The sequence below is a fragment of the Cricetulus griseus genome, chromosome 7 (assembly GCF_003668045.3).
Source record: "Cricetulus griseus strain 17A/GY chromosome 7, alternate assembly CriGri-PICRH-1.0, whole genome shotgun sequence".
NCBI lineage: Eukaryota > Metazoa > Chordata > Mammalia > Rodentia > Cricetidae > Cricetulus > Cricetulus griseus.
In genome coordinates, this window is record NC_048600.1 from 73,603,578 (window position 1) to 73,631,341 (window position 27,764).

Here is a 27,764-nt window from a genome sequence, read left to right on the forward strand (position 1 = left end):
GAGATCATTAATATATTACTCTTCAGTTTTTTCTTTTTGCAGTACTAGGGATGGAACCCAGTGTCTCCAGCATGTTAGGTAAGGCTCTACCATCTATCTCTAGCCACGCCATCTTTTTATTTTGAGACAGTGCCCCACTAGTTTGCCCAGGACAGCCTAGAACTTGCAACTGGTATTACACCACTGGATCTGGCTGAAAGAACACTTGTTGAGGAGATCTTCCTTCTTTTATCTTCTTGGTTGTCCTTGTCAAAATAGTTTGCTCTTATACACTTGGGCTTATTTTTGCATTTTCTACCCTTTTCTATTAATCTATGTATCTATTTTTATAAAGGTGTGGGTTTTTGTCACATATAAAATATATCTCAGTCAACCCAATTTACAACTGATTTACAAAACAAAAACAAAACCAAAAACTCCTGTACAGCTGGTAGGCTCCGTCTTCCTGAATGTGTCTGGTCTGCTTCCTGTGTAGCTTTAGCATTTGCCTTCTTGCTGCTGCTGCCTCTGGATCTACAGAGTCTCTGAGATGTGGGTCTGCCACTTCCCCTGTAGTTTATAGTATGAGTAGCTGCCCCATGGTGGATACTGAGAGTACCTCTCACTCAGAGCTCGGTGGAACCCATGTCAGGCTGTGGTCTTATAGCCACCTATCGGAACAGGGGAGACAGGTCTGCATGGCCATCTTTCCCCTTGTTCTTCAGGGGTAAAGAAAGCCAAGTGTGTTTGGCCTTTTCCTCAGACACTAATTGTCCACATCAACCTGACAGGTGAGTCCAGAAGTCGTGGAGTAGGACATCTGCCTTCAACGCAACGGGAGATGGCAAACACTGCTGTCCATCTCCATGCGAGTGGAAAGAACGTGGAACATAAAGTTTCAGAGCCTGACCTTATTTTCAACTCTCCACTTACCAGTTCTGCTTATCACTGCTCACTTCCGTCTTTCCTGGGGTCCCAGACCTCCCTGGGGTGCTTGCAGTATGAGCTGAGCCCTGAAGTTTCACCTTCTCCCACTGTTCTCAAGGCTTTGCCAAGGACCCTGGGGAATTTGGGTCTGCAGCCCAGCTGTATTGCTTGGGTTTGGAAAACCCATCCAGATGAGTAAGTTAGTTTGCCTTTGACGGTGATGCAAGCTGGTTCACTTCCTGAAACCACATCCTTCCTGCCTCCAGTGTCAGTGACCATTATAAATTCATCTCATTTCCTCTTTGGCTAACCTAAGGCTGGTGTCTGGGTGAGTACAGCTTCATGGAGCAGTGTGGGTGAAAGTTCCAGGGAAGGAATTTAATGGCATGATTTGTTTTGGTCAAAAGACTAGAAATTTCTTCTAGACTCTAAGTCTAACTTTAAAGTATTTCTGGGATGTGCTATTTGCTGGTTATTTGGTTTGTGCATGTTGTGGTGCATGGGAGCTGGGTGGAGGGAGCAGAAGAAGTGATTATAGCTTCCTAGGACTTCAACAGGCTTTCCCAGCCTTCACTCAGGGCAGCAGAGGGTGAAGGAATGTGCTGGAAGGCCAGGAGGCAGCCAAAGTAAAGACCAAAGCTGTTTGCGGTAGGTCTCAGGAGCAGGGATCAGAGGACTGGAAAATCCTGGTATAAATGGGAGCTGAGAGGTCAAAATCTAGGAGGATCTGTAGATCTGGGACAGCTATCAGCAAAAACACTAGAGATAAATGGGAGGAAGGATGCAAGCTGTTGCATGAGGCAGGGAGAGGAGACACAAGAACGGAAATGGAACTGGAGTCATTGAGCTTGAGGTATCTCCAGGATCAACTCGCTGTCATATAAATATCAATGTAGAGTCCATTACCATTTTCCAGGCTCTTTCCCTTCCCCATCATTAATGGCTTTGGTCTGAGAAAGCCACTTAGCGTCTCTACTACTCAGCAGAAGGAACCTACACACTTGAGTTGAGAAACTAGATGAGAAAGAATAATCAGGGCAGTGTCTAGTCAATGAGTTATAACTAAATGTGAACCATGATGCCCGTGATATTTGTGAAAATTTTAAAGAGCCATTGAGGAGATGTGTGCATTTCCTTCTCCTTTATATCCACCCACGTTCCACCTGATTAGGTTCCATCCTTCAGGGACAAATAGAGGCGCAGGGGAAGACTGTCCACCCCTCTGTGCGGTGAGTCCTGCCCCTCTGGAGCTTTGTCATTGCTATAGCATCTTTTCTCCTTCCTTTGTTCCTTTCCCTCAGATGTAAATAGGAGCAAGAAACCAGAACCTTCCATTAAAAGAAATGGGAAAGCAATCTCTTTTGCTTTCTCAGTGAGTAAATGAGGAAGCTGAAATTGAGTAATAGTGACGACTGGCCAGGTCGCAGCCTTGTCACCACACAGAACCACAGTTCTGTGCTCTCGTGTATGCTTGTTCTCCGTGTACTGCAGCCGATTGCATTGACAGCTTATTTGTTTTGATCTCTACAGAGGAACTTTTCTTCCATGGCTCAGGGAACACTCCAGGATCAAGCTAAGAGAACTTTCTGGTAAGCATTTGGTTTAATTTCCAAGGTCAGTGGTAGTGATTCATAGAGTCGAGTGATTTTTTTTTTCCTTTGAATTTTCTGAGTTAAGAAACTTTAAAACCTGTACTAACCCATGGGGTACCCCATGATGATTCAATATTAAATGCAACTAGTTTTCTGGAAGTGGAGACTTTAAATAAGATTCTTCTTACCCACATGGGGTTTTCATTCCTGCTATGCCAGTGTGGACCTAAGCCCAAAGACCCTGGAAAGAGTTGCTGATGAAGATGACAAGCGTCCGCTGCAAGCTGGCCCAGTATCTAGAGGACCTCGAAGATGTGGACCTCAGGAAATTCAAAATGCATTTGGAAGATTATCCGCCTAAGATGGGCTGCATTCCACTCCCCAGGGGCCAGATGGAGAAGGCTGACTATTTGGATCTAGCCACACTCATGATTGACTTCAATGGGGAGGAAAAGGCATGGGCCATGGCTGTGTGGATCTTTGCAGCTATCAACAGGAGAGACCTCTGGGAAAAAGCTAAGAAGGACCAGCCAGAGTGGAGTGAGTGAACAAGAAGATTTTTTCTTACAGTAAAGTACACATAACCTAAAATGTAGAATTTTAGTAATTTTAAGTGCATGGCTTAGTAATAAGGAAACTCATATTGTTGTGAAACCAACTTCCAGAGTGCTTTTCATCTTACACAACTGAAGCTCCTAACTCACTAGGTGATAATTCTTCTTACCTAACCTGGTCTCCTAGCAACCACCATTCTGTTTTCTGTTCCTGTGGACTTTACCACAATGAATTCCTCATGCAGGTGGAATCATGAAATGTTTGTCTCTTGTAGCTGGCTTATTTCACTTAGCATAAGACTTTACATATGTCAGACTTTCCCTCTTTGTATGTCAGACTTTCCCTCTTTAAAAAGATTTATGATCAATATCCATGTAGATACTACATTTTGCTTGTCTCGTTATCTTCCAGAGGATAATTGTGTTTATTCAACCTCTTCCTTTCTTTGGTTTTGAATGAGAGTCTCACATATCCCAGGATGGCCTCAAACTTGCTATGTACTCCAAGCTGTCCTCTTTCTCTGCCTTCTAAGTGCTGGGAGATTATGTCCTTTGCCATAAAGATGTTAGCCAGTTTAAAATGTTAATCTATTATCATGGTTTTTCCTCTTCTCCAGGCTGTGTATGAGAGAGTGGGAGGAAGCAGTGTGCTTTTTCTAATTCTGTAAAATCCAGTTGCAGTATTCACTCACTCCCAGGAGCCTGCTGTGACTGGTACCATGCTCTCCAAGTCTGTTTAGTGCTGAGACCCATCTCTGGTTTTCCACCCAGCTCCTAGCGGATGCTCGTTTGCTCTGAACAAGAGAAACAGCAGAAAGGATTTAGAGTACCCAGAAAGTCACAGGCAGAGATACTGAGTTGGAGTGGCAGAGGGAGTAATCACAATGGGCTAGGGTAGGGGTATCTCAGAGGTAGAGCACCCAGGGCCCTGGGTTCCATCCTACATCACTGGGTCAGTGGAGACGAGGAGGTGCATGGCAAGGGAAGGTAATAGTGATACAGGAGAAAAAGACAGAGCTGTGTGACAGAGAATGTTGCAATCAAATTGAACACCACCAGCAACTGTAATTGTGTCTGTACTAAGAACATATACAGTAAGAGTGAAGTATTAATCTTAGCAGTAGAAGTACTTACTAGGCAATTTCAGATTTTTCATATTAAAACATTAAATGTTTTTGGTTATTTATTTTGTGTGCATGTATGTGTGTGCTATGGCACATTTATATATGTAGAGGTCAGAAGACAACTTGCAGGAGCTGATCCTTTCTTTCTACCATGTAGGTCCTGGGGATCAAAACCTGGTCATCAGGTTTGTGTCTTTACTCACTGACTCACCTCTCCCTGTAATTTTTTTTAAAATAAGATTTAATTTGGGCTAGGCGTTGGTGGTGCACACCTTTAGTCCCAGCACTTGGGAGGCAGAGGCAGGTGGATCTCTGTGAGTTCGAGACCAGCCTGGTCTACAAGAGCTAGTACCAGAACAGCCTCCAAAGTCACAGAGAAACCCTGTGTCAGAAAAACTAAAAAAAAAAAAGATTTAATTTGGGCCAGATATAGTAGCACACACCATTAGTCCTAGCACTTGGGAGGCAGAGGCAGGTGGACCTATGTGAGTTAGAGGCCAGCCTGGTCTAAAGAATGAATTCCAGGACAGCCAGGGCTATGTAACAGAGAGATCAGGTCTCAAAAAAAAAACCCAACCAAAATATATTTATTTTATGAGTATGCATGTTTGCCTGCATGCCTATATGTGCACCATGTATGTGTTGGTACCCAAGGAGGCCCAAGAGGGTATCAGATTCCCTGGAACTGGAGTTATAGACAGTTGTGAGCCACCATGTGGGTTCTGGAAACTGAATCCAGGTCCTCTGGAAGAGCAGTAAGTGCTCTTAACCACTGAATCACCACGCCAGGACCCCTATACTAGGCAGTTTTAATGGATTTTGTTCTTTCAGTAACCCCATAAAGTAATTGCTAGTACTATTAGTGCTTTCAAATGAATGGCATGATCCAGGGAGAGGTTCTAATTACCCAGGCTTCCCACTCAGAGCCAGCCATAGACAGAGTAAAAAGCCAGAAAACACTATAGAAGCATAGCTCTCATATCTGGATTTTAAGTGTAAAAATTGTCACCCATATTTGAAGTTCTCTTTTGGGTTAAAGTGAGACTTTAAGTGAGATTTATGTTGACAGCATAGTTTGCTAGGATGTTTAGATTTTTGTTTTGTGATCTCATTGCTAGTGGTGCTTTCTTTTCTTTTCTCTTCCCTTCCTTTTCTCCTGTCCTTCCTTCTTTAGATAGGGTGTCACATATGCCAGGCTTGCCTCCAGCTCACTGTGTATCCTCTTGCTTCCACCTCCTGGGTTTGAGGGTTCCAGGTGTGTGCTAACACCATGTCTGGCTTATATGGTATATGATAGACTTTGTCCATGCTGAGAAAGGAGTCTGTCAACTGATCTACATCCCTGGCATTGTCTTCCAGAATAATTTTACACAACAGAAGTACTTTACTGTTTGTGTCCTTAGCCTGTGGTGTATGTTTTCCTGGAGGGGGCTTTCGTTACAGCATTCCTAAATTTCCCCTAGGTAGAAAATCCAGACTGCGTGGACATATAGCTCTTGGCTGTAGGTACATGTTGGACTCTCCTTGGAGTTCTATATGGATAACGATGCCTAAGCCTCAGCACAGAGTAAAAAGAACTGCTTTAAGTACATTCCTACTCAGATTTTTAAAATTTTTCTATGTGAATTTAGTTGGTCAGTGTTCTGAACTACTTAATTAGACTGACTGATACTGTCCATTTCTGAAGATCTATAAGTCTAGACATGGCAGCCCATTATATAGCAACCCAAGTAGGCTACAAACATGCAACTGAAGTCAGGGAAGAGGGAGCCTGCCAGGAGAACATTGAGAATCATGCACACAGCCTCCAAGTCAGGGTACTAGGGACAGCCAGGGACAGATGATGGCAAAGGAAACACTGTTTGTTCTCATATGTACTCTGACAGACAGAGGACTGGAAAAGACATTCTGGGCATGGGAGCACGGTGTTTAGCTGATGATTGACAGCTATCCTTTCAAATCGAGGCAAGCAGGATCATGCTTACTGGGCTTCTGATGACACAACTGTGGTCTGCCACCCAAGCAGTGTTTCCTCCCCTCTGTCCCTACTTTTTTTTCTTTCTCCTTGTTTTTCCTCTTTGAGGCATGATCTCATGCAGTCCAGGCTGACCCTGAACTCACTACATAGCTGAGGATAACTCATAAGTTTTTATCTTCCCGCCTCCAACTCCAAAGTGCCTAGCTTAGAGGTGTTTAAGCTGGCTAAGCCCTGTTTAATTCAGAAGGAATATGAGGTAGGGGCCTTTGACCCACCCCATAGATGAGGCTCAATTCTATCCTCTGAGTTAGGACTCCTTGATGTACTTTGTATGTGTTTTTTTTTTTTCTTTTGTGTTTAGATGATGCCTGTGCTTCCGATCTCACAGTGGTATGCCGGGAGGACAGCCTTGAAGAGGAGTGGATGGGTTTACTGGGATATCTTTCCCGAATCTCAATTTGTAAAAAAAGGAAAGGTATGCATGGAGCTTCTGCTTCCAACTTTGTTTTGCGACTTGGAAAAGGAGGTTTGGAAAAAGAACTAGAAAGCAGGGAAGCTTGAATACTCTACAATTTCCTCTTTGGGGAACAAGGCCTGCTTCAGGAAGTCCACCTTCAGCTGAAGAAATAAATGCACATTTACCTTGTTTTTTAAAGTCCCAGGGAAGAGGTTTACTACAGGTAGATATGGGTTTTAGACTAAAAGTATAAAGCTGTAAAAACATATTTTCTGGCTGGAGGCTGTGCCTATGGTGCTGTCTTTCTGCTCTATCTTGAATGGGAAGTACTTGACAGCAGAATTTTGGGGACCTGATACATTTGAGCAGTAGAGAAAAATTGTGCCTCCTATTTCTCTAACCCAATCCTTACTTCATCTAGAGAATAAGTCACTTATTTTCCTTTTAGGCACATGGAAATGTTTTAATATTAATTTGCATTCCATGTTGCCTCCATGCTTTTGGGAAACAGTAATAGATATAATGACATACCTGAAGAACACATTGCCACTAGGGCCTATGGCTCCCCAGTCACATAGACTTTTAATTGGATTTTGAGTGCCTGACATGATTCCTACCTTGGGAATAGGCCTCAGATACAATCACAAAATCATTGGTTACTGCCATAACAATCACGCCACTATTGCATCAGTGAGTACAGCTTGCTATATGTATATGAATGTTTAGTGAGCACCTTCTCCCTAGTTGACAGCACTCTGTGCATTTTGTTGTTGTTATTATTGGATCCTCACAATTTTCAATGTTCCTCCTATAAGAGCATAGGTCCACTAATAGCTTATTGTTGGAGAATAGGTATGTGTGGGCTTTTCCTGAATTCTACCTTCCTGTCTCTGTTGCAGATTACTGTAAGATGTACAGAAAACACGTGAGAAGCAGGTTCTACTGTATCAAAGATAGGAATGCACGTCTGGGTGAGAGTGTGGACCTCAACAAACGCTACACTCAGCTACAACTGGTCAAGGAGCATCCGAGCAAGCAGGAGAGAGAGAATGAATTACTGAGCATTGGCAGGACCAAAATGTGGGATAGCCGCATGAGTTCCATTAAGCTGGGGTCACTGTTTGATCCAGAGGATGAAAACACAGAGCCTGTACACACAGTGGTGTTCCAGGGAGCAGCAGGCATTGGGAAAACAATACTAGCCAGGAAGATTATGTTGGACTGGGCATCTGGGAAGCTCTTCAAAGACAAATTTGATTATGTATTCTTTATCCACTGTCGAGAGGTGAGCCTCAGAACATCAAGGAGTCTGGGAGACCTGATTGTCAGCTGCTGGCCTGACTCAAACCCACCAGTGTGCAAGATCCTGCACAAGCCCTCCAGGATCCTCTTCCTCATGGATGGTTTTGATGAGCTGCAAGGAGCCTTTGATGAGCACATTGGAGAGGTCTGCACAGACTGGCAGAAGGCTGTGAGGGGAGACATTCTGCTGAGCAGCCTCATCCGAAAGAAGCTGCTGCCCAAGGCCTCTCTGCTCATTACAACGAGGCCGGTAGCCTTGGAGAAGCTGCAGCATCTGCTGGACCACCCTCGCCATGTAGAGATCCTAGGTTTCTCTGAGGCCAAAAGGAAGGAGTATTTCTTTAAGTATTTCTCAGATGAGCTGCAGGCCAGGGAAGCCTTCAGGTTGATCCAAGAGAATGAGATTCTTTTTACCATGTGCTTCATCCCCCTGGTCTGCTGGATTGTGTGCACAGGACTGAAGCAGCAGATGGAGACTGGAAAGAGCCTGGCCCAGACCTCCAAGACCACTACCGCTGTCTATGTCTTTTTCCTTTCCAGCCTGCTGCAATCCCGAGGGGACATGGAGGAGCACCTCTTCTCTTCCCACCTACAGGGGCTCTGCTCACTGGCTGCAGATGGCATTTGGAACCAGAAAATCCTATTTGAGGAGTGTGATCTGAGGAAACATGGCCTGCAGATGGCAGACGTCTCTGCATTCCTGAGGATGAACGTGTTCCAAAAGGAAGTGGACTGTGAGAGATTCTACAGCTTCAGCCACATGACCTTCCAGGAGTTCTTTGCTGCTATGTACTACTTGCTGGAAGAGGAAGAAGAGGGGACAGCTATGAGGAAGGGACCAGCAGGTTGTTCAGATCTTCTGAACCGAGATGTGAAGGTCCTCCTAGAAAATTATGGCAAGTTTGAAAAAGGCTATCTGATTTTTGTTGTCCGTTTCCTCTTTGGCCTTGTAAACCAGGAGAGAACCTCCTATTTGGAGAAGAAATTAAGTTGCAAGATCTCTCAGCAAGTCAGACAGGAACTGCTAAAATGGATTGAAGTGAAAGCCAAGGCCAAGAAGCTGCAGAGACAGCCCAGTCAGCTGGAACTCTTCTACTGCTTGTATGAGATGCAGGAGGAAGACTTTGTGCAGAGAGCCATGGACCACTTCCCCAAAATTGAGATCAACCTCTCTACCAGAATGGACCATGTGGTTTCTTCGTTTTGTATCAAGAACTGTCATCGGGTGAAAACACTTTCCCTGGGGTTTCTCCACAACTCACCCAAGGAAGAAGACGAAGACAAGGGGGGAACTCGACAGGTGGACCAGGTCCCGTGTGCTTTCCAAGAGCCCTATTCTGCCTGTTCTTCCAGGTAAGGGCATTTGGCTCCAAGAAGATGGTAGCCAGCACCTTATGCTTTCTGGCTACATTTCTTGGTCCTTAATTCCTCTCCTCTCTGATGTTCCAAATATAATTGCCCAGCTTCATGATAATGTGACTGCCACCTTTTCATTGGTAGAGAGTGACTCCTGCTAGGTGGATAATTGGGGTTGAGGACAAAATCCAGTAAACTAAGAAATAAGCATTTTGGGAGAATATCAGTGCAGCACAAAGTATCAGGTGGACTGCGGCAGTGCATGGAGATGTAGCCTATAGCTCTAGCTCACTGTCTTACTTCAATCCTCTTTATTTCAATGCTGCTGTAATGGATGCTTGAAACTAGGTTATTTTTGAAGATAAAAGGTTTGTTTGTTACAGTTGTGGAGGATGGGAAGACTGAATATTGGGCACCCCACATATTTTTTCTTTTTACTTGGTGGGAGGAGGGGAAGCAACTCCTTGTTTGTCTCTTTCACAAGGTACTGTTATTATCTATGAGGTTTTGCCGTATGACCAACCATCTTCCAAAAACCTCACCTCCTGATCCCAACATTCTGAGACTAGGGTACCAATCTGAATTTTTGAAGAGTAGGTGAAAATTTAGATGATGCCAGTGGGAGATGGAAAGAGAGACGAGATAGAAGAAGACAGATTGGCTCCTTAGGGCCCTAAAGGAGTAGAGAGAGGCTAAGAGGCCAGATTAGGACCACACACTCTTGAGAAAGGCAGAGACTCAGGCTAAAACCCTTGATGAGAAGTTGGGATCTCTTACTTTAGGTAACAGCCATTTTCCTTGCTGAGCAGAGGCTTTCTTGGTTTATCACAGAACCTTCCAAGAGGACTAGCTATGTGGGTATCCTCATCAGAGGTTCAGAGTCACAAAGCTAGTCCTGCATGTATACAAAGAAACTCTCATAAGGGATATTCTAATGTGAATCCTAGAAATGACTGTGAAAATGAAAACTACCAATGTAGATGGGTTTAGCTTTTAAGATTCTGACTTTGCTTCTGTGGTTGCAGCATGGCTCGGGACTTTACAATTGGACATCCTGGACCAGTCTGCTGCATGTCCAGGCCAGGGGCACACCAGCTGTCTAATGTGGGAAGGAGGTGTCTGAGGGTGTTTGTAGTAAGCCTAAAGTTTACTTCGTTGCATTTCAAAAGGAACCTCTCTCTACCCAAGGCTCACCAGCCTGCTTCCCTCTGAATGAACATTTATGACTGGTGGCTTGACATCTAGGAGACTTTTCTATGAATAGGTGCCGGGAGCCTGCTCTGAGCTCCACTTTGTTAACATTAGAAAACCATGTTCTTTTCTGTCCTTCTTCTGTGCCATTCTAGATTGGCAAACTGCTATCTCACGTCTAGCTTCTGCCGAGACCTCTTCTCCAGTCTAAGCACCAACCAGAACCTCACTGAACTGGACCTTAGCGACAATACTCTGGGGGATCCTGGTATGAGGGTGCTGTGTGAGGCCCTCCGGCATCCAGGCTGTAACATTCAGAGACTGTGGTGAGTCTCCACATTTGTGTATGGTGTGTGTTTCTTCCTCGAGTCTTTGCATTACATTCCAGCTGTGTGTCCATGTTCTAAACTCTTACAACCTTTCCTTGTGTCTGATACTGTCTAAATAGACTAGGGCCAACACTGTGGATTCAGTTTAATTACCTATTTGAAGTTGCCTATTTCCAAATATGGTCACACACTGTGGGCTGCTGGGGTTGAACTCTGATACACAAAGCTTTGGAGGAACATAGCTGATTCTGTTATAAATGGGCAGGCTGAATGACTGAGGTAAGTAGGGAAAGCTTTAGATGGGGAAGGTGAAGAGGAACTGAGAAGAACTATTTCCTCGTGGCAAAATAAAGGCTTTGTATTTTATTCCTTCATGGATGAGGATTCTGGGTGAAAACTGGGAAATTTCATCACAGATTCTAATGGCTGGCAAGATCAGAACACACCAAAATGTTGTGGGGATGTGTATCTCATATACCCCATTCTATGCTCTACTTTATTTAAATAATTAACTGTAAATATATGAAATAAGAAAAAATTTAAATTAAACATAATACAATTAAAAAGAAGATTTCTATTTTTTCTTTTCTTTAAAAAAATGAGTGTATTATGTATGTTATCTATGTTTCTCTCTCTCTTTCTGTGTGTGTGTGTGTGTGTGTGTGTGTGTGAATGTGGGCCTGCACATGTTATGACATGCATGCAGAAGTCAGAGGGCAACTTTGGAGATTGGTTCCAGGGATAGAGCTCAGGTCACTAGGTTTGGGTGGCAAGAAGATTTACTCACTATGTTCTTCACTGGCCCTAATTCGGGGAACTAACTGACTTGCTAAGAAAACTCCTTTTGAGGCTGTGCAGGTGGTGACGTCATTATTTTGTGCCTAGTCTCACCTCTTAAAGGTTTCAACACATCTCACCTCACCACACTGAAGATCAAGCTTCTGACTCAAACATGGCCTCCTGGGGACAAACCATTGCTAGACAACAGTGCACAAAATGAATCAAAAATTTTAATCAGTGGTCTGTCTAAGCTATGTGGGCCACTGGCAGACCGGATACTTACCCAGGAACTGGTCCTGGGCTCTGCTTCAGCTTTGCTAACATTCCCTACAGCTCTTGTTTGTGGCTCATGGAGATCTGTTCACCAGGAAGGGAGTCAATGCCACACAGACTGGGAAAAAGCTAATGACCAGCCCAGCATAGAGAGGCTCTGGCTGCTGTCCCCCGCCCCTCCTATCTGTGTCTTCCTGGATGTTGCTTTGGTGTCTCTTGCCCCACTCAGAATAGGAACTTTGTGAGAACACCTGTCAGCTCAGCTCGGCTTTCTAAATTTCTCTCCAGTGTAGAGAGAGAGAGCACTGCGAGTAAATCATCAAGCAGAATTGGTGGGGTCATGATGCTTGCAAGGACTTTTTGTTGTGTAGATGAGAACCCCAGTGATGCATGCCTAGTGAGGGTGTTTCAGCTGTTAGGAGTTCCTGAAGACAGGGGCTCCAGGCTCACCACCCTTTTCATTTACAAACCAGGATGGGCCCTTTGTGCACCTGAAAGTGGATGAACACTGCTCGATGCACTCATGGCAAGGGTCCCTACACCATAGCCTTGGGTTATGACCAGGTGAGCAGCAACTCACTTCTTACTGCATCCTGTGCATTGCTCAGGAACTCGGGTTAGCCCAGAATACATCTGCTCCTGCCTGGTGTGGAGACCAAGTCCAGACTGGAAGACAATAGCTGTGAAGGAGGCCGTTTGTCTGCTCTCCCTCCATTTGATAAACACCTGAGATAGTCAAGGAGGAAAGATTGTTTAGGCTCTGGGTTTTAGTTCTCGGTCAGCTGAGTCTGTTGTTTGAGTCTGTGACGAGACAGAATACCATGGTGGTACTATATAATAGAGGAGTCTATGCACACCATGATGACTAAGGAGAGGAGGAGGAAGAGTTGGGATGGAGAGAAACAGAGACAGACAGGGAGGGAGACACAGAGAGAGACAAAGAGACAGACAGACAGACACACACACAGAGCACAGTGTCTCAATATTCCTTTAAGGTCACCCCCCTCAGTGTCCACACTCCCCCTACAAGTCTTCCTAGAGGCTCTACTTCCCAGAGCTTTCACCACCTCCCCACGGTTTGAAAATGTGGGACTGGGCATTTGTAGGGTCCATATTCTCATAGGGGCCACACTCTGATGTCTGGTTCTGTACTTGGTGTGAAGGTTGGGGCGCTGTGGACTTTCCCATCAATGCTGTTTCGACATCTCCTCCGTCCTGAGCAGCAGCCAGAAACTGGTGGAACTGGATCTGAGTGACAATGCCCTGGGGGACTTTGGAGTCAGACTTCTGTGTGTGGGACTGAGGCACCTGTTCTGCAACCTGCAGAAACTCTGGTGAGTTTGGCACACCCTTTAGGAAGCTCTGCCACTGAGGTCCCTTCCAGGAACTCTCCTTCTGGGAGACACAACTAGGTATCTGCTCATGTGTGAGGACTAGAATATTCTCAGTGGCCAGGAGGACTTCCTGTGTTTCCTTCTGCCAGTTTCCAAGTCATTTAGTCAGTCAGTGATTGCTGTGGGGAAAGCTACATGTGAAAAAATAACAGTGGTGTGTATGTGTGTATAAATAATCAAATAAATCATGTCTGTCTTTAAGGTACCCGAGGAAGTAAAAGCACTGCTAGGCATCATGGTAGAAGAGTTTTTGAGAGTTTGTAAAAAACCCCCAGTTCTCTCACTAAATAGGAAAAACACAAATGCTGCTGAGGCGAGGTGCTGAGGCGAGGTGCTGAGGCGAGGTGCCACTTCTTTTATTGTGTGTTGTCCTCGATGAATGCTTCTAGGTGACTTGATTTTTTTTGTTGTTGATGTTTTTGTTTTTGTTTTTCGAGACAGGGTTTCTCTGTGTAGCTTGGGAGCCTATCCTGGCACTCGCTCTGGAGACCAGGCTGGCATTGAACACACAGAGATCTGCCTGCCTCTGCCTCCCGAGTGCTGGGATTAAAGAAATGCGCCACCAATGCCCAGCGTGACTTGAATTCTAAAGAGACAAGAAAGTGCTAGAGGGCTGAGGATGCTGCTCAGCTGGTTCTGTGCTTGCCTAGCATGCAGGAGGCCCTAGGTTTGATTCCCCAGCACCATTAAACCAGATGTAGTGGCAAAAGGATCAAAAGCTCAAGGTCATTCTTGGCTACATATTTGAGGCCAGCCTGGGCTACATGAGACTGTGTCTCTCAAAAAAAATGAAACAGGCAAAGAAACAACAACAAACCCACTCGATTAGGTGGTGCCAGGTCATGTTTTATAACCATATTTCTTCTTCTTCTTCTTCTTCTTCTTCTTCTTCTTCTTCTTCTTCTTCTTCCTCTCCTCCTTCCTCCTCCTCCTCCTCCTCCTCCTCCTTCTTTCTTCAAGACAGGGTCTCACTATGTAGTTCTCACTGTCCTGGAACTCACTTTGTAGACCAGGCTGACCTTGAACTCACAGAGCTCCGCCTGTCTCTGCCTCCCGAGTATTGGGATTAAAGGTACGTGCCACTACATTCAATTTCATCACCATGATTATTATAGACAACAAACCCACAACAAATAAATAAGAAACTAGACTAGTGTCAGTAAGGACTTGGAGTCCTGGAGCTTTTTGGCGCGCTAGTGTAGTGGTTCTCAACCTGTGGGTCATGACCCCTTTGAGGGCTGAGTGACCCTTTCACAGGGGTCACCTGAGACCATCAGAAAACACAGATGTTTACATTATGATTCACAACAGTAGTAGCATTACAGTTATAAATTAGCAAAGAAAATAATTTTATGGTTGGGGTCACTACAACGTGAAGAACTGAATTAAAGGGTGGCAGGGTTAGGAAGGTTGAGAACCACTGCTCTAGTGGGAATGTAAAACAGCAGCAAACACGAATGTAAAGCAAGGAAGCAAGAATGTAAAACACAGCAAGCAGCACGATGATTCGCACACAACTGAGAATCAGACTGTATTTGATCCATGTGTTTTTGGGTGTGTCCAGTGCAGCCATGTTTGCACACATCAAGTCCACAGCATGTCAGCAACAGCAGCCAAAAGTTAGAAACTTCTTAGTGTTCATTGTGGACAAAGGACAGAAAGTGGATTTGCACACACACAGATTTGAACGAATTCTGATATTTGCTGAAAACTAGACAAGCCTCGAAGTTATTCTACTAAGTAAGATACACCTGTCTCAAAAGAGCAAACACTTATATGAGTACCACAATCATTTAAATTCATAATAGAGGGCATAATGGCAGCTTCCAGGGACTGGTAAGGAATAAGTGGAGAGTTTTGTTTGTTTTGTTTTTAATAGGTAGAGAGTTTCAGTTTTGTAAAATAAAGGTGAACATAAATGGATAGTGGTGATGGCTGCTCTTAAGGGCGCTGAGTTGTGCTGCTTTTTCTTTTTTTTTTTTGTGCTGGGAGCTGAATCTAGGTCCTCTTACACGATAGACAAGCATTCTGCCCCAAGCCGTTTCCTTTTCATCTTGAGGCAGGATCTTGCTAAGTTGTCCCAGGTGCCCTTTAGCTTGTGACGCTTTTGCCTCAGCCTCCTGAGAAGCGGGGACTGCAGGTCTCTGCTACCAGGCCTTGATAAAATTCTGCTCCCAAAAGTGGTTAAGATGATAAATTTTTAAGGCCAGGCAGTGATGGCACATGCCTTTAATCCCAGCACTTGGGAGGCAGAGGCAGGTGGATCTCTGTGAGTTTGAGACCAGCCTGGTCTACAAGAGCTAGTTCCAGGACAACCTCCAAAGCTACACAGAGAAACCCTGTCTCAAAAAAAAAAAAAAAAAAGGAGATAAATTTTTGTAATACGTACATTGGAAAGCCTATTTTTACATTATTTATTTATTTATTTGTGTGTGTGTGTGTGTGTGTGTGTGTGTGTGTGTGTGTGTGTACATGTGTGTATGCCATGGAACTTGTATGAAGGTCAGAGAACAACTTTTTGAGTCAGCTCTCTCCTACTATGTGGGTTCTGGGATTAAACTCAGGTTGCCAGGCTTGGTAGCAACTGTCTTTACTCACTGAGCCATTTCCCTGGTCCCCATTTGCACATTTTATTTCAATAGAAACAAGTGAAGGGAGCAGGAAAGATGTTCTAGTGCAGGGATGGGCTTATTACAAGCTATTTCACCGAATGGGGATGAGAGCTGTGTGGAGCTGAGGTGCAGATTTTAGCAGAGGGAAGCAGCAGTAGGTACAGTCTCCTAGCACATGGTGCAGAGTACACAGAGAGATGGCACTGACCCTGTCCCCTCTGCATGGAAGGTTGGTCAGCTGCTGCCTCACATCTGCGTGTTGTCAGGATCTCGCCATGGTTCTGAGCTCCCACCATTCTCTGACCAGACTGTACATCGGAGAAAATGCCTTGGGAGATTCCGGAGTTCAAGTGTTGTGTGAAAAAATCAAGCACCCACAATGTAACTTGCAGAAGCTGGGGTAAGTAAGTCTTTGTGGAAAATCCAATTCTTTTCAGAGATGGTTTATTTGGAAAACATGGATGGGGCCACTCTAGAAAAAGTTCATTAGCTAGAGATGAAGGTGGCAATTGCAGCATCGGTATCAGAAGAAAACTTTATAGAGCCAGTTCTCCTCTTCCACTTATACATGAATCCCAGGGATGGAACTCAGGTTGTTGTCCAGCTTAGCAGCAGGTACCTTTCCAAGATGAGCTATTTTTTCTGGCCCCACATCAGGTTTTTGAGATTGGAATTCTGCAGCAAATAAAAATACAGACTACCAGCTAGTGGCTACTCACTACTCTTCCATGACCCTTGTGTGAATCAATCAGCTCATTTGACCTCAGAAAAACAGAGCTAAGTAGCTATCGATGCCTGTATTTTGAAGAGGTGAAAATGAGGCTCAGCGGGTTCAGATCTTTGCCTGTGGATGCTGGCTAGGAAGTAGACACCCTTGTGTGATTTCCCAGCCTACACCTTTGTTAAGTAGGATGCCCTCAGTCAGGTTATGTTTTGCAATTGCACTCTTTGAAGGGCTTCGGCATTTGTTCCTAACCTTACCCCCTGTCTCTTCTAAATCATCTAGGAAAGACTATTGTCTATTCTGTCAATATCTATAAATAAAACAAACAAACTGAATATGTCTTTATTTATATTATTGATAGAAATGGCAGCTAGATAAATATTTAGGACACAATAAAACAAGCTGAGCAAAGTGGTGCAGGCCTTTAATCCCAGCACTTGGGAGGCAGAGGCAGGTAGATTTTTGTGAGTTTGAAGCCAGCCTGGTCTACACAGTGAGGTCCAGGACAGCCAGAGCTATATATGAGATCATGCTTCAGAAAAAAAAAAGAGGATAGATATAACAAGATGAGTCTGGATAGGTGGCTTAATTGGTAGAGTTCTTGCAAGCATGTATCATACCTTGGGCTCCATCCCTAGTACAGAATAAACTGGGTTTTGTGTGCACTCCTGTAATCCTAGCACTTATGAGGGAAAGGCAGATTGATCAGAAGTTCGAGGTCATCCACAGTTACATAGTGAGTTTGCAACTAGCCTGGGCTACATGAAACCGTGTCTTAAAAAAAAAAAAAAAAAAAAAAAAAAAAAACCCTAAATATCTGACACTAACAAGATAGTCCCCTCCCCCCCCCAGCAGGGATAGTCAATTATCCATAATTAACAACCAAAGTTAACTGTAAACTCTGATTCTTCCTTGGTCTTGTCCTATTAGCCCAGTCCTAGACATTACCAAATTGGCTTCCTATAATGCTACAGGTGCTTCTAGAACAACACAGTTTTTGATGCTCTTTTTGATCAACTGATATGATCTGGCCTCTGAGTTTTCTAAGTACCCTGGAGCACTGTTGTGGATGCTGATGGTAGAAGTGATCTTGTTTCCACACACAGCACTACAGGGGAGGGGTAATCAATAGACCAAAGAACAGTATGTAGTAGGTGTTGTCCCCAGGATCCTGCTCCACTCCTGTCTGTCCTTCCCAGTCCTTAGCTTAACTCATTCCTGGAGCTTTAGTTCATTCATCAATTCCCCCTTGCGCTCCTTTTCCTGTGTTTGCCGCCTTTCTTGTTGAGCTTATAGGTTCCCCCTCTTCTGTACACTCTGCATTGGCTTCTCTTCCTGTGATCTGCAGCTTTCATCACTGATTTTCTGTTATTTGTTTCCACACTCTCTAAGATATCTTATGTACTCCTGAGTGCCAATAACTACCCATAGACAGATAGATGTCTTCCCAAACGGATCTCACACCCAGATGCCACTTATGAGTTTTGCTACAAAAATAACACAGTTTAACATAATGAATTATCCAGGTGTGTGGCGCTAAAAGCGAAAGATTACTCTGTCTCTAGAGAAGGCCACTTGCAAACCTGGCAAGCAAAATTCCAGACCCTGTGTTATACACAAACACCCATCCACTCATATATCTTTAACTGCTTTATCAATGCATACATTGATCCATGCAACTACTCATCAGTATATTTATCTAACTATCCATCTTTCCATCTAAATATTCTGTATTTAGATAGAAATATAACAACTTTACTAAGGTTGTTATAACATAGTACCCAAAACATAGGGGCTTAAACAACATAAATGTATTGTCTCTCAATTCTAGAGGCAGGGATTAAGGCATTAGCTGAGCTGGTTCCTCTGAGAGCCATGAGCAAGAGAGTCTTCTTTTGTTTTTCTTACTGGAAGTCTTTGCCACCGTGGCTTGTAGACATCACTTGATTGTGGCCTTTATCTTTAGATAGGTTTCTCCTTCTATTTACTTTTAATTATGTGTATGAGTATGTATCAGGGAGGATATTGCATATGAGTACAGTGCCGAGGAGGTGAGAAGAAGACATGGAATCCCCCCTACTCCCCCCCAATGGCATTATGGGTAGTTGTGATCTGCCTGACTTGGGTACTGGAAACCAAACTTGGGCCTTCTGGAAAAGTAGCAGGCTCTCTTGACTGCCGAGCACCTCTCCAGTCAGAAGCTCTGGTTTTGATGAGGATAGGATGTCAGTCATACTAGATTTGGGCCCACCTAATGACATCATCTTAGCCAACTACGTCTGTGAGGTTTGATGTCCAATTATGGTCACATTTATGTTTTAGAGACAGGGTGTCTTAGTTAGGGCTTCTATTGCTGTGAAGAGACACCATGACCACAGTGACTCTTATAAAGGAACACATTTAATTGTGGTGGCTCTCTTACAGTTTAGAGATTTAGTTCATTATTGTCATGGCGGGAAGCAAGGCAGTGTGCAGGCAGACTTAGTGCTAGAGAAGGACTCTAGCACCATCTAGACTCACAGGCAACAAGAAGTGGTCTTCCTCACTGGGTGTGGTTTGAGCATATATGAGACCTCAAAGCCTGCCTCCACAGTGACACACTTCCTCCAACAAGGCCACACCTAATCAAAAAAGACTACACCTCCCAATAGTGCCATTCCCTTTGGCACTATTTTCTTTCAAACCACCACAGGGTGGCTTACATTTTCAGAGGTTTAGTCCATTATCATCATAGTATGAGTGGCTGCAGGCAGACATAGCGCTGGAGAAGGAGCTGAGAGTCCTCCATCTTGATCTGCAGGCAACAGGAAGTGGTCTGAGACACTGGGTATGACAGGAGAATATATGAGACCTCAAAGCCCATCTCCCATAGTGACACACTTCCTCCAACAAAGCCACACCTCCTAATAGTACCATTCCTTATGAGCTTATGGGGACAATTATATTCAAATTACCCACACAGGTTTCTTTGTGTAGCCTTGGCTGTCCTGGAACTCGCTCTGTAGACCAGGCTGACCGTCAGCTCACAGAGATCCACCTGCCTCTGTGTCTCAAGTGCTGGGATTAAAGGTGTGTGCCACCACTGCAGGGTGATAGTCATATTTTAAAGAACTGGAACTTCAACAAATGTTTTGGGAGGACAGAATTCAACCCAACAGTGACTAGCTATTCAAACTAGAAACACAATATAAATATTTGCTTTGGCTGGTTTTTCATTTATCTGCATACATTTCCATATGGCTTCATGAAAATAGTTTGGAACACAATACCTCATAGTACCTCTCATCATCATTTATCTAGCCACTCATTAAGTCAAGAACTTTTGGTCAAGTTTCTCCATTTTTACTGTTACAATCACTCTGTAAAATACATGCTTGTATATATAACTTTGTGTGTGTGTGTGTGTGTGTGTGTGTGTGTGTGTGTGTGTGTGTGTGTGTGTGTATTTATTTCACAATAGATCCCTAATGTGGAATGAACAATCTAAAAATTTTAGACATTTTTATATATTACTATTTTCTTCTCTTGAACTTTAGCATAGTCTCTCTGGTTGCACAATATATCTAGTCCCAGATCCCCTGTGTTACAGAAGTGTCACACATGGGCACATAAAACTTAGCTTAGGTATTATAACACCCCTCCCTTCAACTACTGTTAGACCCATTCCTGGCCCTGCTCTAACTTGCTGAGCAGGGTACTTTCCAGAGATTTCCCAGCAAATTCACAGAGGGCAGTTACAAGTTTCCACTACTTTCACTTCCTTCATTGTCTTGTCGTTTCCTTTCTTCCTTCCTTCCTTTCTTTCTTTCTTTTTTTAGTAGGTGGGGGCAGTTATCATCCCACCTTCCACTCATTCTGAGATTATTGAATTAGTTTTCTGTTCCAAGGGCCTGGCCTATTCTTCTACTTTTCTTTATCATTCATAATCTCTTCCTCATGGAAGTTCGGCTGATTCTATTCTTCCCATTGACAAATAGGAAGCTTTCATTATTTTTCAAGTAATTATTCTGATTAATAATTCTATTACAATTATTTATTTATTTAGTGTGTGTGTGTGTGTGTGTATGTATGTATGTATGTATGTATGTATGCTGTGGCATGCATGTAGAGGTCAGATGACAACTTGTAGGACTTAGCCCCCTTTCTTTCATCTTGTGGGCTGTGGGGATCAAGTTCAGATCATCAGGTTTGGCAGGAAAGAGCCTTTTCCTACTGATTCATCTTACCGGTACTCAAATAATTATTTTGATCTCTACTTTTCTTAATTAAATGTAGAGATATGGAGGCTATGGTTATAGCTTAGTTGGCAGTGTTTTTGTGGCACACAAAGCCCTGGGTTTGATCATCAGCACCTCTTAAGCGGGGCTGGTGGTACACGCTTGTAATCCCAGCACTCCAGAGATGGAGGCAGGAGGATCAGAAGTTCAAAGTCACCCTAGACCATACAACAAATTAGAGACTATCCTGGGTTACGAGAGATTTTATCTCAAAAGGAAACAAAACAACAACAACAAAAAAGGGAATGAAAATAACACTTTTATCTTGAATTTGTAATAATGAAACAAGGCAGGTTGCTGATAAGTAGGAAAACCACATGGAATGAATGCAGCATGTAGCAATCTGTGTTCAGGCCACAGAACAAAGCTATCTGTTGATTAGTGACTTTTCTTGCTGCAGTGACAGAACATCTGACAAACCACTCTTAGAGAAAACAGGGTTTATTGTGGTTCACAACGTGTTCAGCTCATGGGGGTGGGAGTGTGAAGCAGCTAATCACGTTGTATCCACAAACAGGAAGCAGAGAGAGACAATGCTGGTACTCACTTGGCTTTTTCCTTTTAATTCAGTCTGGGACCCCAGCCTCTAGAATGGTGCCACCCACATTTATTTAAGGTAGGGTTTCTCACCTTAGCTAACCTAATCTAGAAAATTCCTCACAGATATATTTGAAGGTGATCCTAGATAAAGCCCTCCCTCTAGTGACCTATTTCCTCCAGTCAGGCCACATGTCTTGAAGGTTCCACAGTATGTCTAAACAGCACCACCAACTGGGGACCCAGTTTTCAAACATGTGAGTCTGTGAGGGAACACATATTTAAAGCACAACACTTGGCTGTAGACAGTGATTTACTAAGAATAGTAAATCAAAAATTCTTAGACTGTTGTGAGACCCCAGAGGTAAAGACTCCCACCACCAAGCCTCACAACTGGAGTTCAATTCCTGGGACTCACAGAGTGGAAGGAAAGCGCCAACTTCACAGAGTTGTCCCCTAAGCTTCACAGATGTGTATGCTCTGTCTCTTGTCTGTCTCGATTATAAAATGTGATAAAAAATTAAAAACTCTCATTCCATTGGTATTAGTACAAATCAGTGACTTTGTGCTCTGAGAAGGAACAGGCAGATGGATAGAAGAATGACAGAGAGTGGATGCTGGAGAGGAAGGTGATGTCACCATACCTTGCCTGGCCCACACAGTCCCAGCCCCCTCTCTTGCCACATCACTGTAGGTTACAGTCAATCAGCAGAATCCTGACTGACTCTGAGTCTGCTCCCTACAGCAATCTGCTCATCGGCTTTTAGGGAGACACGACCTCATGACCTTCAGCTTCTAATCCATGACAGGTGTGTGGCACTGTGGCTGCATTGCTATCTTGCCAGGGTGGCATCTGAACCAAGATGGCTCTCTGCAGTGTCTGAGGATTACAGTTAGGGGAGTGTGGGTTGTTCTTTTAGATGAGGTGGTATGGAGGAGTGTCCGTTGACTGAGGGAATTTGTGTGAGAACTGTGAGCCACCATGTGGTTTCTAGGAATTGAACTCAGGTCCACTGGAAGAGCAGCCAGTGCTCTTAACCTCTGAGCCATCTCTCCAACCTCTCTGTGTGGGAACTGTGGATGTGTCCGACCATTTGCTTGGCTCTCTGTCTGTGCTCATCTAAGTAGAGCATATGCTGAGACCATTGTTCATATCCCCCGTGGGATCCAGAGACCTGGGTTCACACTTCAGATTGTGTTCTAGATTCTGGCGTCTGACCTTTAAGTTGGAGGATGCAGCTCCAAGTGATGTGTAATGTCTGAGAGAGCCTGGGCACTGAGGACTCTTTCCTCTGTTCTTCCTGTAGGTTGGTGAATTCTGGCCTTACATCCATTTGTTGTTCAGATCTGACCTCTGTGCTCAAAGCCAGCCAGACCCTCACACACCTCTACCTACGAAACAATGCCCTTGGAGACACAGGGCTCAAGCTCCTCTGCGAGGGACTTCTGCACCCTGACTGCAAGCTACAGATGCTGGAGTGAGTCCACGGGCTGACTGAGGTGGGAATATGTGGTGTGAGGTAGACTTCGGAGCAACCACGAGGCAAGTCTGAGTCTGAGGAGTGAGGAGTCTGCCTGGAGTCTGCCAGCTCATTAGTGAGAACAGGAAGGTTTCTAGATAGTGTGAAGCTTAAAAGTTGAGTTTCTGCCAACCCCAGGCCTCAAAACCACAAACAAATTCATATGGTGAGACATTGGTATTTTGTGGAAATCAGGGGGAAACAGTGTTTTAAAAAGTCAGTTAACACATTTCTGTTACCATTTTGGTCTACACAACCTAGTGCATTGGGAAATAAAACTTCTTTCCCACCTAAAGCGGGGAGAAAAACAACAGTACTGTCTTGTCTAAAGCTGCATCATGCTGCTTGTTCCCTGGCTTTTTAAAGCATGTGAAACAATGCAGGCTAAGATCTTGAAGATCTGGAGGGAGGGGTGGTGCAGGATATTTTCTTTACATCACCCTCCTTTTTTTCCCTTGAAGATTAGACAACTGCAGCCTCACCTCACACTGCTGTTGGAATCTCTCCACAATGCTGACCCGAAACCGGAGCCTTCGGAAGCTGCACCTGGGCAACAACGACCTGGGCGACCTGGGTGTGGTGATGCTCTGTGAGGTTCTGAAACAGCAGGGCTGCCTTCTGCAGAGCCTCCAGTGAGTGCAGAGCTTCACACGAGGGGGTCAGAGTGCTGAGGGGGAGGTGACCACTGGACCAAACTCAGAACTTCTCTTCATCAATTTGAATGTAGAGTTAGATGGATCAGGCCAGTTGTTGCAGATTTTTAAAAATATAGCAATATGGGAAAAATGATATTCAACAGCATCCAGATATTCAGACTAGTCAAGATTCAACTGGGTGTGAAAAGACTTTCCACCCTGGGGAAACACACACACACACACACACACACACACACACACACACACACACACACACAATCCCTTGCACATAACTACTTTCAGTGTGGCTGCTTTTCATTCAGACTTGTTCTTCTTTAAGGATGGGAAGTTTTTTTCACACTCAGTTGGATCTCGAGTGGTTTGAAATCTGGAGTGCCTAGGACAGAATGAATAAGAACCAAGGGAAGAGGTATTCATAGACAGCCAAGCCATTTGACAAGGGGTCCTAGCCACAGTGGGACCAGAAGCCACTGGGAAGAACAAAACTGGGGAAACTGAGCCAGTCCAGAGGGATTGTTATGACTGAACTCAGGCTCAAAATAGCCTAGGGAATTCTTGGATGTAACCATCTTATATTAGTTAGCTTAAACAAAACACTATTGGTTAGGTAACTTAAACAACGGGAGTTATTTAACCACAGCTCTAGAACCCAGGATGTCTAAAACGGGATTAGCTTATTTACTTGCTGGAAAAGGAGCCTTTTCACCTGCAGACAGCTGTTTAACCATGAGCTCACACTCAAGGTGAGACAGGGAGAGAGCATGTTCCATGGTGTAAAGGTTCTATTCCCTTCACAAGACTCTGCTCTTAGACTTTCACCCACTTCCAGTCACCACCTGAAGACCTTAGCACGTTTCAGGATAGGACTACAACACATTTTGAAGGTGTACACACATACAGTCCACAGTTCAACCAGACATTGCTGGAAAAGATGTAAGTCCAGTGGTTCATTTCCTCAGTTAACTTTCAAGGAAACTTTAATAACGAGGATGAATTTGGTGCTTGAGTTGGCTGTGGTGGCTCACACCAATAATCCTAGCACTCAGAAAGTGGAGGCAGGAGGATTTCTAATTTGAGAAATTAGAAATGCTGAATGAAAAATGTGCACACTATTTGAGAGACATACTAAGAAATTGCAATGTGTAGATTTGTAGAGCTTGATTGAATAAACATATTATAAAATATATCCAAGATAATTGAGGAAATTTAAACATACACTGGATACTAATAGTAAGGTGTGAGAGGACATTGCAGTTATCTTGTAAAAGGTATTGGTCATTAGATATTACACAGTGAAATAACTGTAACTACATGGAGTCAAGGCATCCATCCAAGTAGGGGTGGGAGGCCAACAGATGAAGCATGATCGGCCATGAGCTGCTTTAACGGTTGAACTTGGAAAAGGACTTATGGGGATTTACTGGACCAGGGATTTATACACCATCGTGTCTACTTAAAAATGAAGATGAAGGGCTGGAGAGATGACTCAGTTAAGAGCAACTGGCTGCTCTTCCAGAGGACCTGGGTTTAATTCCCAGCATCCACATGGCAGCTTATAACTGTCTGTAACTCCAGTTCCAGGGGATCCGACACACTCACACAGATAAATGTGCACATAAAGTAAAAATAAATATGGGCTGGAGAGATGGCTTAGCGGTTAAGAGCACTGACTGCTCTTTCAGAGGTCCTGAGTTCAATTCCCAGCAACCACATGGTGGCTCACAACCACCTTGAATGAGATCGGGTGCCCTCTGCTGGCATGCAGTCAGAAGACTGGATACATAATAAATAAATAAATCTTTGTAAAAATAAACAAAATATATTAAAAAACGAAGATCAAAATATAACAAACAGTGTACAAAACTCTGTAGCTCCAATTTGTCAGAGGGCCTGAGAAGGAGGACTGCTTGAGTCTAGAAGTTTGAGGGCAGTTTGAACAACATGGTGTGATTTTCTTTAAAAAGCACAGAAACTACATTGCTTAGGGACACTCAGTATCTCAGAGCATGGAGATGAGATTAAAGGAAATGAGATGAGATTATATGCATATGTGCATACATACACACACACACACACACACACACACACACACACACACACACACACACGATGATGTCTTAAGTACCCAGGTTGACCTGGCCTCAAATTCACTAAGTACCCCAGGCTACCCTTGAACTGTGGTACTCCTGCTTTAGCATCCCAAGTTCTCACATTATAGGTCTACACCACCACACCAGATGAGCTAACACTTTAAAGGCCTAATTCTCAGTTTTCTGAAGAGTCTAACCCAAAGCTTTCTTTCTGTTTTTACAGGTTGGGTGAAATGTATTTTAATTATGAAACAAAACAAGCCTTAGAAGCGCTTCAGGAAGAAAAGCCTGAGTTGACAGTTGTCTTTGAGCCTTCTTGGTAGGTGTGGAAACAGGACTGCCAGGTGCCACAGTCCTGCTCTGTGCCCCAGTGCATACCATTCTTCATGGTTTTTAAATTCTCCTCCACCATCAGGACCACAGCAAGACTTCTAGTTTAGGGTCTGGAGCGAAGGCTCATGTGGGGAGCCAAGCATGTTTCCCGCGTGAAGACAGTGATAACATGGACCTGCCAGAGGATGTGGTTCCCATCATGTCCTCAGTTGCCAAGATGTTCCCTCTTGGTGACCTCATGGAACCAACTTACAGAAAGTTTTTTGTTCTTTTCTTCTCCTGTGCTGCTCTTTTAATCTCTCCCCTTCTCATTTTCTTTACATTTGCTCATATCATTGCTTTTGTCTTTCTGTTAACTGACTTCTGTATAGGTAGCTGGCTCTGTGCTAGATGGCAAGTCTTTGGCAGCTACTTGTTTTCATTTTTAGAGTTATGTTTTCTGTTTAGCTACCTGAAAACCTAGAGATTTATAAAATCCATTTTTGTATTTATTGTATTATGTACTGCTTTCTTAATTTAAAAATGTATCTAAAATTCTTTTAAGTTATTTATAACTTAATAAACTACAAAAATAAATGCTTTGCATATTTAAAATACCCTTTTTCCCCCAAAATGACTCAACTTTGACTAATGAGAAAAAAAATCCCATTACTTGGGTTTTGGAGGAAGGATTTTAGGTCTACTAGCAGAGGTTAGCATCACACAGGGGAGGGTTAGATCACATGGAAAAGTGACTCCTAGGACATACTCAAATAGAAGTACAATACAGAAAATGCATCTTGTCCATGGTTGACAGCAGCTCACCCTAGGTTTATTCACTTGAAGAACAGTTCCTCTCTAAGCAGCACTAAATCATAAACACATACTGACCAATTTCTCCGTACACAGGAACAACTTTTAAACCATGCAGCATTGTTCAGAGTGGAAATATTGTTTCATATTGTCCAGTGGACCCTCCAGACCTTTGCTATGGAAATGTGGTTGGTGAACTGTTAACATAGGGGGGCAAAGCAACCATGCCATTAAACACTCCTTTTAGATATAGTTAAAAATATATTATATATTAAATATATAATATATATTAAATATATATAATATATAATGTTATATATAATATTAAATATATATTAATATATACTTATTATATTAATATATATTAAAAAATAGTCTATTTTTCCCCCTTGAACTTCTGATCCTCCTCACTTTATCTTTCCAGAGCTGGTACTGCAAGTGTGTGCCACCATGCAGTTTATGTGATGCTGGGGCTCAAACCCAGGGCTTTGTGGATGCTTGGCAAGCATCCCACCAACTGAGTTATTGCTTCCAGAAAGACTAATTTAATAAAGAAAACTATGTGGTACACAATTCAGTTCAAACTCTTTGCCTGCTTAGGAGTGTGTGTGTGTGTGTGTGTGTGTGTGTGTATGCATTGCACACATAAAGTGTAGTAACAGCAGCAGTAATGATAGTGATTGAATTCTAGTACTGACTGAGCTGTACCCCAAGCCTCAGTCTAGGACTTTGAATATTTACCTACATATTTCCTTTCTGTATCATAGTAACTGGAATTGTGACACATTATCTCCCTGTTGTCAAAATTTGACCTGAATTATAAAATCCATTTTTATTCCTATTACTTATCAGTTTGTTATGTAAACATGCTTTAATTTACTTGTGAGTTGAATCACTTAAATACTTTATAACTCTAAGTACAAGAGGTTCTCTGGACTTAAGAGGGGGCTCTTCCAGAGGACCTGGGTTTGATTCCCAGCACCCATA

At 43.5% G+C, this 27,764-nt stretch overlaps 1 protein-coding gene across 1 annotated transcript; it reads left to right on the forward strand.

Moving 5' to 3' along the window:
* The first annotated feature begins 1,096 nt into the window (after nt 1-1,096).
* On the forward strand, nt 1,097-26,561 carry Nlrp3 (NLR family pyrin domain containing 3). The gene is made up of 11 exons (XM_027427333.2): nt 1,097-1,234; nt 2,437-2,495; nt 2,718-3,038; nt 6,516-6,629; nt 7,511-9,266; nt 10,616-10,786; nt 13,006-13,176; nt 16,078-16,248; nt 22,694-22,864; nt 23,368-23,538; nt 25,876-26,561. Exons 3-11 carry the CDS (start codon nt 2,756-2,758, stop codon nt 25,973-25,975), a joined length of 3,108 nt encoding a protein of 1,035 aa, XP_027283134.1. The 5' UTR covers nt 1,097-1,234; nt 2,437-2,495; nt 2,718-2,755; the 3' UTR covers nt 25,976-26,561.
* Nucleotides 26,562-27,764: the final 1,203 nt, after the last annotated feature.